Source organism: Tamandua tetradactyla, chromosome 12 (genome assembly GCF_023851605.1).
Source record: "Tamandua tetradactyla isolate mTamTet1 chromosome 12, mTamTet1.pri, whole genome shotgun sequence".
Classification (NCBI taxonomy): Eukaryota; Metazoa; Chordata; class Mammalia; order Pilosa; family Myrmecophagidae; genus Tamandua; species Tamandua tetradactyla.
Genome location: NC_135338.1, coordinates 16269337 through 16289509, shown reverse-complemented (window position 1 = coordinate 16289509; position 20173 = coordinate 16269337). Strand labels below are relative to the sequence as shown.

The following is a 20173-nucleotide window of genomic DNA, read 5'->3' as shown; positions in this document are numbered from 1 at the left end:
CATCTCCTTGGAAAGTCAGTGAGCACTAATTCCTATCACTTAAAAATGTATAAAACCCATTTTACTTTTGACTTTTGCTGTTCTAATTCTTATTTTCGTGGTAATAAAGGCAAATAATATTACTTATATTGTAGGTCCTTAAGTCTTCTTACCTCTTAAATCAAGAACTGCATTCTGTTCAGGGAGATGTTTTCTCCTGCTGGCAGGTTCCCTTGTGCTCTTGCTTGGATAACACAGATGTCTGGGGGCGGGAATGGGGGGAGTTGGTCAGGGGTTATTTTTTGGATCTAGGTAGCTATAAAACACCTCTTTTACTTCTCCCACCCCCCTGATTTATATAACACATCACAGTGTTCTTGAAAAACTCTGAAACAGTAGATCTTCAATCTGGCTATACAATATTTGTTTAAAAACAAAAAACCCAGAATGCTTTCTGTGTGTCAGGCATTGCTCTAGATGCTGGAAATACATCAGTGAATGAAAAGTGGCACAATCCCTACATCACTGAACTTACATTTGTGTGTGGTGGTGGTGGTGGTAGAATTCAATAAGCAAATAAAAAATATATGTAATTCTTGGATAATTAGAAAATGTTGCAACCTTCACTCCCAAATATTCTGATTCAGTGGGTCATGTTTTTTGTTTGTTTTGTTTTTTAGAGCACAGACAGTTGTTTTGAGTGTAAACGAATTTGAGAACTACTGTTCTTTAAAATCCATGCCTTGCTTGCCTCCTATTGTGATACCTGGAGGAGGAAAGTATTGCTTACACAGTTACAAACAGGAATGGTTTACTAGAATGCAGTCATGAGGAAAACACAGATAAATGAAAATGAGGAACATTCTTTAAAATAAGGGTGGGGGAAAGATGCTGTATTCTTAAAAAAATATGTAATAAAAGATAAAATAAGTCTTAGGAAATGTTTAAAAGATAGGACAACTAAATATAGTCATATATAATCCTAGATTCGATCCTGTACTGAAGGGAGCAAAAGTGCTTTAAAGGACATTAATGGGTAAGTTGGAAAAATTGGAAAGTGCACAGTAGATTAGATAAAAGTATTACATCAGTATTAAATTTGTTGAAGTTGATGACTATTCAGTGGTTATGTGTTACTCTTAGGGTAAAAAAGACTGCACTGTCTAGAGCTTACTCTCAGATGTTTCAGAAAGTATTGTGTACATTATATTATAAAAAGAGTTAAATGAGGCAGAATTTTAATGGGTAAATATACTATTCTTGAAAATTTTCTAAGTGTTGGAAATTTTCAAATGAAAGGTTAAGAAAAAGAAGAATGAAAAAAATTCACTATCCATAGACTCTGGATCCATACCTACTGTGTGAAGTTAGATACTTGTACTTAAAAAAAAGATTACAAATTAAGTTGTCCTATTTTTTGTAACTTGCTTTTGATATTTTTATGTTCATTTTGAATCTTTTTTTTTCCCCAGGTAACGTGAATGGCATGAAAAGGAAAGAATGGGAAGGCAAGTCAGTGGGAATAGAAGTCGAGAGAAAAGCTCAGCAACTCAGCCTTCAGGTGCCCCTGCGATCGCACAGCTCCTCCTCAGAGGAGGAGAACAGCAGCTGTAGTGCTGCGCAGCCTTTGTTGGCAGGTGAGAAGGAAAGTCCTTCTTCTATTGCTGATGACCATCTGGTTCAGAAAGAGTTCCTGCATGGTGCAAAAAGAGATGATGGCCAAGCAAGGTTAGTGTTCTGTCACTTTTAGAACCTGATCATGATAGAGTTATAGTTGTTTAAAATTATGGCAAGGACAACTTCTTTCCTTAACCACTCTTCCACACTAGAAATTTTTTTTCTCTACCTGAAATATTTTTTAAGTAATATTTATTTGTTGTTTATTTGCCAATTATAAAAGCAATACATATATGTTTATTCCAGTATTGGGGGAAATACAGAAAAGTACTATGAAAATAAATATTTCTTGTCTTCCCACCACTCAGTGTGAACGATATAACATTCGGTTATTATATTTCCAGTGCAGTGGATACTTTTTGGCTCTCTTTGTCTAAAACCTTCTTGAAACACTCTTTCTTCTTGGCTTGATAACCCATTTCCAGTTTCCTTTGCACCTTTTTTGGCTTTTCCTTCTCAGTGTCTATTGCCATGTCCTCCATGTTTTTCTCCCTTTCATCTTTCTCTCCCTCCTATAGCCAGGCATTTGTTAAATGTTGTTATCCCTCAAGGCTCTGTTCTGTTCTGTTCTGTACCTTTTTTTCCCTCAGTCTGTGCTATGTTTTTAGGCAGTCTCAACGAATGGCTTAATTATGATATGCAGCCAATATATATTTTTTCTTTTTATTTTTTTATAATTTATTTTATTTTATTTTTTTAAATACCAAAAAGCACCAAACACAAACATTCCTATTTTGATCATTCTGTTCTACATATATAATCACTAATTCACAATATCATCACATAGTTGCATATTCCTCATCATGATTATTTCTTAGAACATTTGCATCTATTCAGAAAAAGAAATAAAAAGAAAACAGAAAAAAATTCATATATACCATACCACCCACCCCTCCCCCTCACCGATCATCAGCATTACAATCTAAATTTATTTTAACGTTTGTTCCCCCTATTGTTCATCTTTATTCCATATGTTTTACTCGTCTGTTGATAAGGTAGATAAAAGAAGCATCAGACACAATCACACAGTCACATTGTGAAAGCTATATCATTATACATCATCTTCAAGAAACATGGCTACTGGAACACAGCTCCACATTTTCAGACAGTTCCCTCCACCCTCTCCATTACATCTTGAATAACAAGGTGTAATCTGCTTAATGCGTAAGAATAACCTCCAGGATAACCTCTCGACTCTGTTTGGAATCTCTCAGCCGTTGACACTGTCTCATTTCTCTTTTCCCCCTTTTGGTCGATAAGGTTTTCTCAATCCCTTGATGCTGAGTCTCAGCTCATTCTAGGGTTTTTCTCAGTCCCTTGATGCTGAGTCTCAGCTCATTCTAGGATTTCTGTCCCACGTTACCAGGAAGGTCCACACCCCTGGGAGTGATGTCCTATGCAGACAAGGGAAGGGTGGTGAGTTTGCTTGTTGTGTATCCAACATATTTTAAATGTTAAACTCCAGCCGAGGCCCTTTAAGCCCAGTTTTTCTCCATTATCCCCCTATCCTCTTTGTTTTTCCACTTGAATTTTTCCTGGAGACCTCAAATTCAGCGTACAAAAATGACCTGTCATTCTCAATTTATTCTCCCTCAGGAAATGGCACTACTACATCAGTTGCTAAATATTGGGGTTAGAAATATTGGGGTTATTCATGACTACTCCTCTTTCATTCAGTCTTATTTCATCAAAGGCCCTTGGTATATTTTGTTCGGCAAGCTTTAACGCTATGAAATGAAACCTTATAAACGTGTTTGTTCCATGGATTGTGGATATATGATTATTTTCTGGATTTCTTTAAATTTATTGTGTTGTGAGCTGCCTCAAATTCTTTTGGTACTATATGAGATAATGAGAACATTGTGCCCTTTTCTTACTTCATATGAATATCATTTTGTGAAATTTTAGATTTTGCTTTATTTGGACAATAAGTGATTAGAATTACTAAAAAGACTTTATAGGTTCTTCTGTTTATGCTTAGAGTAAATTGTATGATTATGGAAGAGCGTGATTGTTTTATTTGCTGTTTTAGTGTTCCTACAGAAATTTCAGGAAACAGCCCTGTGTCTCCTAGTGCACAGGATAAGTCAGCAGGCCAGTCTCCTCTCAGATCACCCTTGAAGTGTCAAGCATCTGTATGTTCCACCCGACTTGGAAGTACTAAGAGCCTAACTGCTGCTTTTTATGGGGACAAGCAGCCTGTTACAGCTGGAGTCCAGTTCAGTAGTGATGTTACTCGAAGCGATGAGAATGTACTAGACTCACCAAAGCAGAGAAGAAGTTTTGGTTCATTCCCATACACACCATCAGCAGACTCTAATTCATTTCATCAGTATCAATCCATGGATTCCAGCATGTCAGTGGCCGATAGTGAAGCCTACTTTTCTGCAGCCGAAGAATTTGAGCCCATTAGCAGTGATGAAGGCCCTGGAACTTATCCAGGTAGGAAAAAGAAGAAAAAGCAGATGCAGCAGATTGACTACAGTAGGGGCTCCATTTATCAGTGTGGAAGGACCACTTACTGGCCACGGAGAAAGCAGTCAGGATCCTCGAACTCTGCCATTCAAAGCTCATCCTTTCCAGGCTTCGTTTGTTTCTGCATTAGGTGGAGAAGATGACCCTGTAGAACATCTGTATATTGTGGAAGGCGAGAAAACAGTAGAGAGTGAACAGATTACTTCTCAGCAACCTGTGATGTGTTGTTATCAGACTTACCTTCCTCAGTTCCAGGTAATTAATTGGTCAGTTAAGCACCCAGCCAACAAAAGAACCTCTAAGTCCTCATTGCATCGTCCCCTCGATCTGGACACACCCACCAGTGAAGAAAGTTCATCGTCATTGGAACAGCTTTCTGTCCCAACTTTTAAGGTATAAGGCAAATTATTAATTTCCACGGGTGTAATTATTTAGAAAAGTAGATTTTTAAGAAGTTGTTTTCAAAATTACCCTCATTTTACTTACCTTTCTGTGAGGTAGTAATTCTGAAGTCATGGCTTCATTCATGTATTACAGTACGTCTTGGGGTTATTGATGAGTATTATAAATTTAAGCATATCATATTGAAGAATAGTTTAAGACTTGTCACTTTAATAATCTGATTAACATATAATCTGTTTTGACATTTTACTCCAAGATTAGGATCAAGTCTTCTCTCTGAATTCATATTTTCTGCATCTTAAAATACATTTTTGTGATTGTTTTTCATAGCTGTTCTTTCTATTATGCCGTAGCCATGTCCATGGAAATCCAGTTCCACTCACTTGCCATTTGAAATCTTATAATTTAGCATTAGTGTGGTTATTGTCTGTTACATATTGTGTAAATGACTTTTTAGAAAACCTGAAAATAAAAAATGTGTCAAAATAAATTTCGTGATAATAGCCAATATGAAAACTCTATAAAATAATGAATTATAAGAAAAATTTTTTAGGATGAAGACCAAAATTAGGCATGTAAAATCTTATGGAAGGGCAGGCCACGCTTGCTCATCAGGCAGAGTTCTCACCTGCCATGCCAGAGAACTGAGTTTGATTCCTGATGTCTGCCCACGTAAGGAAAAAAAAACTTATGGAAGTGATTAACAATATTCAGGAACATTATATGGTATAGACATATATACACACATATTTAAGGTGTCTCAATTTCATTTATTCAGTCGTTCTTTTTTCAGAGATATATAATAGACAATTGCGTGCCAGGAATTTGATGCGCAGGTGTGCAGTAGTGAGGGAACAGGCATGGAGTGTAGAGTCTTAAAGGGAAGAGGACGACATTAATAGGTAGATACGTGTATGCTTACAAATTAGTAAGAGTCTTCAGAAGGTACTCAGAGGCTGCTGGGCTAGAGAATAACAGGGGTGGGGCTGGTAGACTGTAGAGGCATACGAGGTGTCTCTGAGCAGGTAGTATGTAAGCTGAAACTTGAAAAAAGGGATGGAATGGGCGATGGGAGTTGCTGGAGGCACTGTGTTACAGACAGAGCCTGTACTCGCCCTAAAGTGGGAGCGAGGCCAGGGGGCCTGCAGCGTAGCCAGTGAGTGGGGAGAGCTGCTCATGATGAGGATGGAGAGACCTGGACAAGGGCCAGGTCACTCAGGACCTAGAGGCCATTGGACCAGGAGCTTGAATTTTAATTTAATTGGCAAATTCTGGAGGATTTTAAGGAAGTATGGCTACTAAGTGGAAGTGAATTGTCACTGGGCAGGAGAGGAAGTGGGGTGATCACTTAGGCACCGCTTGCATCAATCTGTGTAAGAGATGATAAGTCCTTAGCCTTAAGATATAACAGTAATGATGGAAATTGATGAATTGTTTTTTGAGTACTGTACTTTGATGTTAGAAGAAGCATTAGTGGTATACAGGTTTTGCCAATTTCATATCCTACCTAAGATAAATTGTCCATACCAAGATTCTAAAATGTTCTCCTTATTACATGTGGAAATGTGTTAGTATATGAATTTTCCAATATAAAATTGAATGGTACTACAGGATGTGAAGCATAGTGCCCCAAAGATTAGAAGTGTTTTAATATTACTTTAAAATAAACCTTTCTGATTTGATTAGGCAGTCAAATCTTTGGAAAAGATAGGTTATGGAATTCCTATCTTTAAATGATTTCAAAAGAAGAACTTGAGAGGTAGCATTTATAACATTCCAGTTTGGTTATTCAGTTGTGTCATTTATTTTATGTCTTATGTTTTTAAGATGCAAAATACAAGTCTAGATTTTCCTAGAAGTTGATTATTTCTCTGGGTTATCTCTTTCTGACTTAAAAGTTGGTTATGCTAGAAGTCTGTGGACTCTGTATAAGCTTTAGAAAAGCTGAATTTTTAAAAAGAAACTCTGGAGGAAAGACCTTTGAGTCACTTGCTTTTAAATTTTGATTGTAGTCTTCATTCTTCAACCTTAACAGCCATGACCTACCATTTGTCTGATGAAACAGAAAGTGAAATTGCCTATTGAGTATTTTCTGTGATTTTCTCTATTTGTCAAATATTTACATTGAATATATCCAGATCACATTAGGCAGGTAATTTGGATATTCATGAGTATCTGATAGATACCATAAAATTAGAGAAATAATAGTAAGATCCTAGACTATATGTAATGCTTTATGTTATTCTAGGTTATTAAACAGGGGCTCACAGCTAATGCTTTGCTAGACAGAGGCATGCAACTTTCGGGATCAGCTTTAATGTAAGTAAAAATGACGTACTTTAAAGTTTAACGCCAAGTCAGCCTTTCTTGACTATGAAGTGTGTAGTGTGTTTGTTTGTTTAGTAGAGGCTTGACTTTAACAGTAAATCACCCAGAATAATTTAGCTCTTTAGTCTGTCATGGTTTAACTACATTTAAGCAGTCAATAGTATTTCCATTAAACATCTGGGCAAGTCATACCTCGCATATAAAAACTTGGAACTAACAAAAATTCAGTATTATACTTTTCATATTTTGGAAAAACTCCATCAAATACATATTACAAACAAATGTTTTTTTCTCATTCTATGCATTAGCCATCTTTGATCACTTTGCATTTTAGTACCTCCTTTGATCTGTCTTTGAAAAGTATTTGGTGGATAAAATGTTTAGTTAGTTTTATGAAATTTTTAGTTTAAATAAGTGTAGGTTTAAGTGGTCACCAAAGCCTGTCCTTTGTTATGGTATCTGCTTTGCTTTTGAAATTATTTAGTACACACATACTTCCCTGGAAAAGAAAGCTGTTGGTAACACAGACGATGAAACGTTAACAGAGGAGTGGACCCGGGATCAGCCAGTCTCTCAGACCAGGACAACGGCCATAGTTGAAGTAAAAGGGACCGTTGATATTGTTCTGACTCCCCTGGTGGCTGAAGCTTTAGACAGGTATTTTGTCTAAAAATATAGCTATTAGTTTAAAAATAACAAATATGTTAATTTAGAAGAATATTGGTTTTATTTAATTTTGATTAAATAAAAATGGGAGTATATTTAAAAGGGTTTATGTTTAAGTTAACATTTGTTACATTTTAAAATAATTATATTACCATATGTTTTCTATTTTTGCTTTTGGACTAACGAGCATAAAATGATCAAACACCCAGTAACTAGCTGTTATGTTTTGTATTTTTACTTCTATCTGGCTAGTGAAAGGAAAAGAGGAAGAAATAGAGGCTCTGCCTGCAGGAAACTTGTAGTCTGTCTAGGGAAGACTGCATGGATGAAATCCAAACATGATGGAGTAGCGTTGAGTGGTAAATACTGAGTGCTGACAGAGTTCGATTGGGACCAGTATTTATAAAAGTCTTGTTTTTACTGCAGAGATATAGTTTTCCACAATAATTTATACTACAAATATTCTTATGTCATACCATATAAGACATCATGCAAATGAATAGGTTGAAGAACATAGGAAATTATCTGGAGGAGACTGTAAAAGAAAAGAACATTGCCCAATCCAGAATGCTTGATTGGGTGCTTGAAGCGGGGAGATAAAATCTCAGGACTGTTTCTCTTACATAATTTCTGAGAGTGTGGCCTAGGCATTCTCCTACCAATATTGAAGAATTGTTGCAAATATCCAAATGATGTTAAATTTCATTGTTATGTTTAGATAAACTAGCTCATAGTGTTAAAGGGATGTTTAAGTTTTTCATTAACTATTTTTTTCTTTCCTCAGATATATTGAAGCACTGGTTCATTGTGCTAATACCCAACACCCAGCTACAATTGTGGACGATCTTCATGCCAGAGTCCTCAGGGAAGCTGTCCAGAACAGCAAGACAACCTTCTCAGAAAATGTAAGGGTTCTTCATGAGTGCAGAATCTTCAGCTTTGAAAAGACTTTTGAATGTATCAAAATTTTATTACAAGTTAAATTGAAATACATGGGCATGTTCTAAATAGTCTTTATATGTCATTGGCTCCATAAAAGATAGCATGTATAATTGTGCTATGGATTAAATAATAGTACAAATATTTATTAATATGTAGCTTTACTTTTTCTTTTATTTTGAAAGTAGCTCAATTCCTTTCTAAGAAAACAAAGCTGTTATTATAATTTTTACTCATCTGTATGATTTGTGCAGTTATATCTTAATATTTTTTAGATTATTTCTGGTTGTCTAAATGAATAAAGTCTTTGCCCCTTAGTATGTGATATTGTCCTTACGCTGTAGATCTAGTCATGAAGCCAGTTGCTTAGCGACCATATCCAGGTGCTTTTCTGGTGGTTTTCCATTTGACTTTTAAATTGATGTGGATCATATTTGGACTCAGGACCAGAGGAGAGGTTGAAAAGTGAGGCTGATTATTTTTAGTGATCTAGTTAGTCAAAATATATTGGAGGGTGCATGGGTGATTCAATGGTAGAATGCTCGCCTTCCATGCGAAGACCTGGGTTCAATTCCTGGACCATGAACCCCACCCCACCCCCCACAAAAATATATATATTTTATGTATATATAGGAAATGTGAGAGGTAGTTAGGTGAGTACAAACAAAAATAAATTTGTAAATATTTCTAGCCAACAAGAAGCCTATTATCAGAACCAGATCTACTGGTTGAAATTAGTGATCCAAAAAATGTCTTTAATTCTTATTACAATTTTCTGACTGTTTCTCTTTAGGTTAGTTTCACTTTATTATGTATTACTTCCTGTTAACATTGGCACTATCAGCATCTTCCCTAGCTTTTCATGGCTTCTGGCAGCCATAAGAGGGGTCCCTAATAATATTGTTGTTGCACAATGATGTGGAAATCATGAAAGGTCTGTGAAAAAATAATTCCGCTTTCTTTTTAGTTATCTTCCAAGCAAGATGTTCGAGGACAAAAACAGAACATCCTACCATAGGAACTACTAATCAAGGGCAAACACAGACAAATCTCATAATGAAACAAGATAATGTAACAATTAAAGGTCAGGCTAATGTTAGCATACGAAAGGTAACTGTTTAGTATTTTTTAAAGTTTCTGTAAGAAGATACCATTTTGGAAATTTTATCCTCTGCATTTACTAAATTGAATGATGGTAGAACAGTTTGCAATATGCAAAAATGTAAAAAATTTTCCTTTGATGATCTAATTTAAGAACTAAACTACTTAAACAGAGTATTGAATAACATTTAACAAAATGTTCCATTCCCTTCTAGTACGAATCTTAGTGTTATTTTTCATTAGAGTCTGTATTTATAAGCTTTGTCTTCATCACTTTCAGACAGATGATATTCCCAACTGTTTTTTTTCTTGTATTATTTTATGAAGAAGTGATAACTTTTTACTTTTTTCAGCTGTCACATTGTAACATTTTTTATGTTAGGTAAACTTATATTTGTTACAAGCCTCTGTAGAAGAATCTCCAACTACAGTTCCTAGTCGAAGTGTGACTCATGTTTCCCTAGTAGCGTTGTGTTTTGATAGAATTGCTACACAATTTTGTATGAACAGGTAAGAAAGATTTTATTAATTTGAGCCATGATTATCTTGATGGATGTAAAAGCAAGTCTTGAACATCTTTTTAATATATTTCTGAAAATTCTAAGGTTAAAACTCAGAACTGGTATTGGAATTTCAGATTTTTATATTAACAAAGAAGGTTTTTAAAAGTTTGTGCTGTTTTTATTCATAACATTTTGTTGTATGCTTTGGAGAATATGTTGATCTTGGTTTAATTTAAAAAGTAGAATGGTTTTAAAGCATAAACTGATTATCGGTTAAATGTTTTCAGTGAACTATATTATTCAAGTGTTAAATTTCGTACTCTTTTTCTGCTTTCATAAAGAGGTGTGGTTGAAGAGACTTCAAACAATTCAGAACCTGATAGAACATCGAATTTTGATAGATATGTCCATGCCACTAAGATGCAGCCGCAGTCATCTGGCTCTCTCAGATCAAATGCTGGTACAGCAAAAGGCAAAGAAATTGCAGCCAAGTTAAATATTCATTGAATTCATGGGCAACTTAGGGGTCTTGATACAACAGGTAGGATTTTAAAACAAGTATGTTTTCTTTGATGTGTATAACTCTAAGAGGCTTTTAGTTTTATTTATTTATTTGGCGGGGGGTTGCATTTTCTGGGGATCAAACCCAGATCTCCCGCATTGAAGGAATAAGAGGTTTTTTAAAAAGAGAGAAGGCAAGATGATTTTTTTCCTTTGAGTATTGCCATGTTTAATATTTCATAAGAAAGAGAAAGGTATTTCTGCAAATATTGAGTGCATAGCATTTAGTTATTATTTGTAGTCTATGCAGAATAGAAGGTAAACTTTGGTAAGAAATTTAGTATGCTGCCAAAGTAGGAACTGTTTTTTATCTCCCATCTGTTTTCTTCATGGTATCTGCTTTTTCATTGTAGAGCAGACAGAACTTGACTTTGAAAGTCTTTCTTTTTTATTTATTATGTTTATTAAACTTCACCTAAAATAATTAATTGCAATATTAATCAAGACCAGCTAGTCAAAGCAATAATAATAGTGATAGGCATGGCTATTTGTCTTAAGATCCCTGGTGAGGTAAAAGAGAAAAATAGAGATGCTTCCCATTTCAATATTTTTTTTACTCTATTCAATACTTAGTCTTATTTAAAGGTGTAAATGATCTCAAATTGTCAGGGATTCAATCCAGATAAAATTGAGTGTGTTAGTCTTAATTGAGATGATTGCTATTCTAAAAATCTCTTTGGGGGACAGGTGCCCAAGCCTGTGTTGTTTGTTACTTATCTCTAGAAGCCCCAGTGTTTGGCATGTAACAAGTGTTCAGTTCTTTGCTGAAGGAATTAATGGCTTCCTTGATTTATTCACTGCTTTCTGCAATTTGAGGATTCCATGATTTCTGTTTGCATTTTGGTTCTCTGTAACTCTGTAACTTTCAATGCTTGTTTCACTATTCTTGAGTTTGAAGTTGAAGCATTTGACCTGAGGATTCCAAGTAAGAGATTGTTCGTGACTACCTGAGATCTGTAGCCCTAAAGCTGGTTCAAAATACAGTGGCTAGATATAAAAAGAATTTTTTCAGTTCTGCAGTTTGCGCTAATAACCAGTTTGTACTTAGATATTGTGCAGGTCATAAGCAATACTTTTCATAATTTTGAAAGACATCAGAGACAAAACTCCCATTGAAATTCAAAGGTGGATGTTTGTATAAAAATGCAGAAAGAAAGAAATATAAATGTCTTTGTTTTATGCATATAAGTTATCTGTGAAAGGCTGCTCAATAATCTAATGATATTTGTTACCTATGGAGCGGACAACTGAGAGGCTGGGTATGGGGTTAGAGGCTTTTCATTGTGTACTCTTTGATACGGTTTGGAACTTTGATCTATGTGACAGTATTACATTTTCAAGAAATTTAAATAGAATTCCATTTAAGCCCTAATTCTTGGGATTAACAACTTAATGTAAAAAGAGAAACAAAATTATAGAAAAATGTAGGTGACTATTTATTCTGATCAGGGAAGACTTTCTAATCATGAATGTAAAATATGATATTGCCATATCATGGTTTAGTACATAGTTATTGAAATAATATCTTTTGAGGAATTTTTAATGATGCAAAGAAATTATAATGGTTTACTGTTAAATGAAAATGGGGTTTTCAAACTTATCTAATGCTAAAGGGAAATTTACTTCAAATATAAACAGAAGTTACCTCTGGGTTATAAAATTACATGTGAATTGTGTCTTTTTCCTTTTCAATACTTATCTGTATTCATTAGCTATATAATCAGAGAAAGAAATGGGGGAAAAAAAGTAAAATAAAATAAGAAGCTTTCCTAGGCAATCAGAATGTTAATTTTCATATTGTATCTATATGCATCAGAATCATGATGATTTCTATGATGAATTCTAGTTATATAAAATATGTTAGCGTATGGCAGTCTTACCAAAAGGTATAATTTTTCTAGAGAATAATATTTTTTTCCTAAGGTTAAATCATTTTAATAATTTTTGTAGTTTTAAAAATGGTGAGAAAGTATTTAAAACTAGTTTTGCCATGAAGCTAAATTATTCGAGCTTTGTAACTTTAGATTTTTTTGAGTTCCCTGATTATCGTTCCAAAATAAACTCATATTACTTGTGATCAGTTATTTCCTAATTATGAAACCTTCGTTTCTCCCTTTTGCTTTTTGCACTTTAAGGAACTTATCTCTTTTGATATAGTCATTTTGTTCTCTTTTGATAATAGACATTGGAACTTGTATCATCACTGCTATTCCTTTCGAGAAGTCCAAGGTTTTATTTACTCTTGAAGAATTGGATGAGTTCACATTTGTGGATGAAACTGATCAGCACGCTGTTCCTGATGTAACTCAAATAGGTCCCAGCCAGGAAAAATGGGGTTGGATTATGTTTGAATGTGGACTTGAAAATCTAACCATAAAAGGTAGCCCTTTTCGTTGTTGCTGTTATTACTTTACTGCCCAGGTAGGGCACAAAGTGGTCCCACATTGCTGAAATATTTTCAACAAAGAAATGTCTAAGGTTATTCTCTTACCATGACTTTCAGTAACCTGAGTCAGATTCAAGCAGAAAGTGTGGTACCTGGGATTATTTTCCAGGGTTTGTACCCTATCCCGCTTGCATAACTAGAGCGTGTTTGATTCAGAACCAGTCGGGCCATCCAGGCAATACCAAACCTCAGTTCTTGAGCAAAACATTTTATAATTCAGAAAAAAATTCCTGAATAAAAGTTACCTCTGGGTTATAAAATTACATGTGACTTTAATCTTCCTTATTCCTTTTCTATGCCTTTCTGTATTTATTAGTTATAATCAGAGAAAGAAATGGGAAAAAAAGTAAGATAAAATAAAAACCAGTCTTTGGAAGTTTGTATCTTTAGAACATAGAACCTTGCTTGGTAGAACTTTGCCATAGTAGGATTGAAAGCACGGTAAATCTTTTTTTCCAGTGGAAAACTTGACTTACAATTACATTTGTTTTTCTTTTAAGTTACTGAGTATTATTTTAAAATAGAAAAGTTGAATTATGTATGAGAACTTTATGTTAGTCACATATAATTATAGTTGCATATGTCTGTGTTTCCTTACTTGATAATGCAGTGATACATCATTTTGATAAGGGCAAAATCTTGATGAGAAAGAAGAAAAATTGTCTTTGAGATTTTATGCAGATACAGTAGAGTATAATGAGACATTTATCCACTATTTCAAATAAATGAATTCCTTCATTTTTATAGGAGGAAGACAATCTGGTGTTGTTTTATATAATTCTTTTGGAGTAATGGGTAAAGCTAATGTCACAGAAAGGGGTGGAGTGCTGACATCCAATAATTCTTCTGATTCTCCAACTGGCAGTGGCTACAACACTGACGTCTCTGACGATAACCTTCCTTGTGACCGAATAAGCCCCTCCTCAGACTTAAATGGCAATTCTGTTTCAGATGAACAAGTTGGTGACTTTCTAATAATACTAATTATACTAAAGTATAATTTCAGAAAATTAGGCCCATATTATAGGTTTTATCTATGTTCATAGTTCCTAGCATAATACCTTGCTTCATATTAGGCTTTTAATAAATATTGAATTAATAGAACTTAAGAAAAACAGACTGTTTTTGTGTCATTTGAAGAATTTTTAGCAGAATTCATTTTTTTAGAAGTAATTAGTTCTTATTTATAGTATTTTCATGTAAATACTAAATAATTTTGGCAATATCTTCAGTTAGTGTGCTGAAGAATACCTTATACACAGTTCATTTCATTGTTGTTTATTATGGTGGAATTGCATGGCGATGTACAGTACAGTACCAACAAAAATACTCAAAATTCCAGATTGCAGAAAAGATAGACCATTAACTGATTGGTGACTTTGGGCAAGTTACTGCCTCTCTCCTAAGTTTCTTCATCTGGTTTCTTCACAGAAGTATGGTAATGGTTATTGACATCTAAAATTGTGAAGATTGCAGGGACCAATACTTAATTTCATGCCTTGCCCACAGTAAGAACTTAGTGAATGTTGTTCTTAAGCACACATCCAGGCATCCACTTTTTTTTTTTCTTTTTGCACGGGCATGCACTGGGAATCGAACCTGGGTTTCCAACATGGCAGGTGAGAATTCCACCTGCTGAGCCACCATTGCACCACCCTGCATCCACTTTTTAAAAAATTAGAGCCGTTGTATATTTGCCAAAAAATAGGACAGAAAGTACAGAATTCTCATTTACCTCCCCACCCCACCTTGCCCAGTTTTCACTATTAATAACATTTTGCATTAGCTTGGTACTTTTGTTACAATTGATGAAACGATATTATTATAATTATTCTAGCAATTATTGCCCAAAGTTTCCATTAGGATTCTTTTCTTTGTGTTATACAGTACTGTGTTTCCTTGTTTTATTCTGGTAACATACATATAACAAAATTAAAGCAAATATACACTTTTGGTCATTTTGAAAATCAGACCTGTTAAAGAAGAAAGAAAACCATCTCCAGAGAACCCAGCCTATAATTAAGAGAGCTGTCATTGGTGTCCAATATTGATTGGTATATTTGCCTCTGAACCCCAGGATCCTGTGGATTTCTTAAAGAGCATTTATTTTGGATGATGCATACTTTAAGAGTTTAATTGCAGTTTTCTTACGGGGTCTCTGGAAGTGTTAGGGGTTTGGGGGGTCTAATAGCTGTTCGCTGGGAAGAGCGCAGGTGTTCTTTCCCTGCCTTTCACTCTCTGAAATACTTGGCATAGTCTCATGCTATCAGAACCTGCTCTGCTCGCTGATGCCACACTTAAATTCTCTAACCTTAGTTGCTTTCGGTTCTCTGACTTCTCTCAGTTCATTTCTTCATGCAGTTCCTTTATCCTTCTTAAATGTGGGTATTCTCCCCAGGTCCTGTTCTCAGCTCCTTTTCTCTCATTTCCTAGGCTAGCTCCATAATTTGATGACATATCTCTTCCCCACAGGACCTTTAACATCAACTCTTCACCTGAGCTCCAAAATTGTATTTCCACTGACCTTTTAGACATCACTATTTGGATGTGCCATAGCCACCACACATCCAGTCTAAAATCACATTTATTATTACTTTGCTTAGACCTGTGACGACTCCTGCATTTTCCTTCTAAGCAAATAGCTACACTATCCACTTGAGCTAGTATCTCAAAATTAGTTCTTCTCTTCCCACATGCCGACATAGCCAGCTGGTAACTAATTGTAGTCATCTCTACCCCTGGCTTATCTCTTGAATTCAGTCTCTTTGTCTCTGTTTCCTCATTCTCTGCCACACCTCAGCATCTCATCCTCTCATCCTCTTATATTTTTTTTGACAGTTTTAATTTTTAGTCTATCTTCCACATCATTACCAAAGATATTCTGAAATAAATTTGTTCATGTAATTCCCTCCTGCTTTAATGATAAAGACCAAATTCCTTAACAATATCATAGAAGGCCCCTTATGAGCAGGCCCAACCTTTCTTTCCTGTTTCACTTCTCTTTCTTCCCCTTTCCTAAAGCTTACATTCCCCAGAGTATCACATTCAGTGTAATATGTCATGGGCTGTACACTAATAAATTCCTGGCATTTTATGTTGTACAGGATGAAGGAGTTGAATCTGATGATTTGAAAAAGGATCTACCTCTGATGCCTCCACCTCCAGATTCATGTAGCATGAAGTTGACCATCAAAGAAATTTGGTTTAGTTTTGCAGCTCCCACAAATGTGAGGTCTCCTACGCATGCATTTTCTAGGTAAAAATCTTTAAATAATATAATACTATCCCTTGATGTTTCTTCTCTATTTCAAATAGTGTATATTTATGTTTCATGTATTTTCCATTTATTTTTCTGAATATTTCTGGTAACACCTTTTTTCCATCTGTCCTACTTCATACTTTCTATAAGCATTTTTCTCAGCTTGTTTCTGTTTACCTTTTTCTTTCCTAGTGCTTCAGTTTTATTTTTACATGTCATGCTGCCTTGGATTCTTAGTTAGTGTTTACATTGCTGGCATGCTTTTCAGTTTTCCTTTCTTTTGTTTTGTCCATTCTTTGAATTTCCTTTTATACTTTCATAATTTATTAGGTGTTCAAAAGGAAAAGAAAGTAATTTTGCCAAATGAAATAAGCCACCTAGTACAACAGGTATGGGAGATTGTTTGATACAAATCTTGATACTTGTTTTTATAATTTTTTGTTCTTAAGGCAGCTGAACCTTTTAAGTACTGCAACCCCTGTAGTTGGTGCATGGCTTGTTCCCATCGATCAACTCAAATCATCATTAAACAAGTTAGACACTGAGGGAACCTTGAGAGTTTGTGCTGTTATGGGATGCATAATGACAGAAGCATTAGAGGTGTGTGTAAACTTTATTATTGAAATTGATCCCTGTTAATCATTATTGGAAAACATCGGTCTATAAGTTCTTAATTACTAGATAACTTGATTTGTAGGATCTTTGGTATGTACCATTCTAAATCTGTTATTTTTGCTTTGTTTAGAATAAAAGTGTACATTTTCCTCTAAGAAGTAAATACAACAGACTTACAAAACTTGCCCGCTTTCTCCAAGAAAATCCTTCATGTTTACTCTGCAACATATTATACCACTACCTACATCAGGCAAATTACTCCATTATTGATGATGCTACCATGCTGAGTTCCTGAAATCTTATGTTAGCTTTAAGAAGCCTCTATTCTGTTGAGGGGCCACTGACCCTTAGGGAAAAATTAGAATATTGAGGAACACATGGAGTAAAACTGAGAGGTATGGACAAGTTTTAAAATAATTTAATAGCTTTTGGAAATATATAAAAATCGCATCCTTGTCTGTGGTTTAACTTTTTTCAATTTGAGAAAATAGGGATCTTTGTGAAAACAGTGGTGATTTAAAAGTGGTGTTCTTTGTTGTTGCATTGTTATTCTCCTCTGATTTCCCTAAAATTTCTATAATGAATATGCATTACTTATTAGAACAGAAGCAGGTTTTAAAGGAAGGAAATGCTTTTCATTTCTATTTATAATAAACTGTTTTTTTTAATCTTAATTCCATATTCTTTTAAGTAAGAGTAGGGGCAATCAATAAATAATAACTGCAAAGTGGTGAAGCATCTGAAATTACTAATATACCAATTAATATTTAACACTTTTTAGCAGAAAAGGAGAGTTTTTATGTCAGGTAAAGTACTATGGAATGAATATAATTTCAGAAGCATATATATATTATTTAATTGTTAATACTCCTGATGTTAAATTTTTTTTTCCAGTGTTAAATTTTTAGTTAAATTTATAGGCAGTTTTAAAGTCTTAATGGTAACAATGTGTCTAATAATAAATCTTAATTCAATTAGGAAATATCTTTTGTTTTCCTTTATTTTAATTTGTTTTTATATAGGGAAACAAAGAATAATTAATCTAGAGAATATTTGTTGATTTTTTTTAATGAATTATTGGAAGGGACAAAATGCTTAGTCTTATGAATTAAGTATAACTTTGTTCATACTTGTGCAATAGCAAACTAGATTGATCCTTGGTTTTGCTTAAACTTAAAACCTAAAATAGGGTATTTCAACAATTACTGTTTAAGGTGTAACTGTCTCATCCTTATGTAATCTGTGAGCTACACAGCCTTTTTGGTACTTTCAAGTTTTATGTTAGTAGAACAAAAGTAAAGAAAAATATGTTAAAACATATCCATTTTTGATCACTTATTTTTGTGTATGGGGCAAAATTCCTAGTTAAGTTTGCAAAAATATATCCTTAGCATTAATAAAATATACCCTTTATTGACCATTTATCAGCAATTGGTATTAACCTATAATTGCTAAAGTATTCTGCTTTAGGTTTTTGCTATTTGCTACTGCACAGATATGATCAAAGTTACATTTTTGAGGACCCGGTATAGCTTGAACTTCACCTGTAAGTAATGGGCAGCCATGACCAGTTTTAAGTAGAGGAACATGGTTCCTTTTGCATTTTAGAAATCTCCCTCTCTTTCCAGGGGCAGCCTAGGATCCAGATTGGCAAGGGGAAGAACTAGAGGCTAGGAAATCATTGTGCTATTTTTGGATAGGGTTTTTGAATAGAATGGATAAGAAATAGTGGTTGTTAAGATAGATGCAAAGAAGAAAAGTTCTAGGCCAATTGCCAAAATTTCTCACTTGTGTAAGTAGGGGAGTGGATAACTTGTCATTCATCAGTATAGTAAAAATGTCCAAGGAAAAAATCAGATGCAGGCTATAGAAAATAACTTTATGTTTTGAGTTTTGTTTTGCTTTGTTTTGAGAGACATGGAAAATTACAAAGGAGAAATCTGGTTAGAAATGCAGGTCCATAAACAATAGTGAGCTCAAATTAATGCTTTGGGAGGTGCCAGCATGAAGGTGTTAGTAGAATTGGGCGTGGATGAGGTTTCTAGGGATGATGTGTTAAGTAAGAAGCTGATCAAGGATGAATCCCTGAAGAATACCAAACTTAAAGGGGATGCACCGAGTGCTAAGAAGGGGAAGGAGTGTGGTAGGAGAACTAGAAATAGTATGGTCTTGGAAACATAGTTTTTAAGCAAGAGACTTATCAGCAGAGTCAAATTCCACAAAAGGTTTAATGAAATAAAGACTAAAGCTAATTGAAAGGAGAATATATCTTGTACAAAATGAATACAATTCATCTCTGCTCCTAGAAAAGCATAACAGAAGAGAAATATCATGATTAGGGGGTTTGGAACTTAGGGTCTACCTTCTCTCCAGGCTTCCAGGTAACTGAGAATATTTAAGAACCTTTAACCAAATCAGAGACCAGTATATCAGTGTTATTAATGACCAGTCAAGCTTCTAATGACCTCAGTGCCATAATCTCTGGTAAATGATAGATTCGAATGTTATAAAAGAAGTCTTGAAGCTGGTAGAGTGCTTTCTAGTCCCTTTTGATGGATTGAAGACTAGGAGGCCCACAGTCTGAGGATAGCTTACCTATAACTGAGCCAGAGAGAGAGTCTGTGGCAGGCATTGCCTGTGGATGGATGCTGTTCTTCCCTTGTAGGAGGGAGAAGCGTGAGATGGCCCTCCTTATTTGAGATATAGGCATCTCATTAATGGAATGTGAAATGGAATAGCATACTAGAGGATCTAAAGTTCCTCAGAAAGTAAATGGGGTGTTTCCTGCCCTCTAGTAAATGACTTAATGAATATCAGGCTCTCTCCAACAATTTAGGGATTTCCCCTGAAGTGTGGAATTGTAGGATAGGAAATGGAGAGGAGTTAGACATTTTCTCTTTAGTTAGAAAATAGCCAAAATTTCTTTCTTACAGTCATTCACTATGTAGAATTAGATACATTTTAGTTTATATAATTGTTACTGATAATGCATTTAATTTCAAGGTAGTTACAAATCCATTTACAGTCAGAGTTTAATTATAGTGATTTATTCTTTTAAATGTTACCTAATCTTTGAAGGCAATAATTTTCTTTACTCTTTGCTTAGTGAGTATTACAGATAGCTCAAAATACATTTGATCCTTCAGTGGGGCACAAAAAGTAAAGTGTGATTCTTGAGGAGAATCCCAGTTTTGCACCTTATTTCTAGTCTCATTCACATAG

The 20173-nt window shown here is 34.7% G+C and overlaps 1 protein-coding gene across 1 annotated transcript in view; it reads left to right on the top strand.

Annotated features, from left to right (window-relative positions):
• The window catches only part of LOC143651332 (bridge-like lipid transfer protein family member 1), a 65073-nt gene that overhangs the window by 37210 nt on the left and 7690 nt on the right, over positions 1-20173 (top strand). Inside the window, 16 exon segments of the mRNA XM_077122286.1 lie at positions 1452-1707; positions 3689-4156; positions 4158-4524; positions 6782-6856; positions 7346-7518; positions 8312-8432; positions 9434-9458; positions 9461-9576; positions 9950-10077; positions 10412-10611; positions 12814-13011; positions 13825-14036; positions 16182-16333; positions 16786-16936; positions 17082-17238; positions 18948-19117. Of these exon segments, the coding sequence (XP_076978401.1) occupies positions 1452-1707; positions 3689-4156; positions 4158-4524; positions 6782-6856; positions 7346-7518; positions 8312-8432; positions 9434-9458; positions 9461-9576; positions 9950-10077; positions 10412-10611; positions 12814-13011; positions 13825-14036; positions 16182-16333; positions 16786-16936; positions 17082-17238; positions 18948-19117 (2969 nt within the window).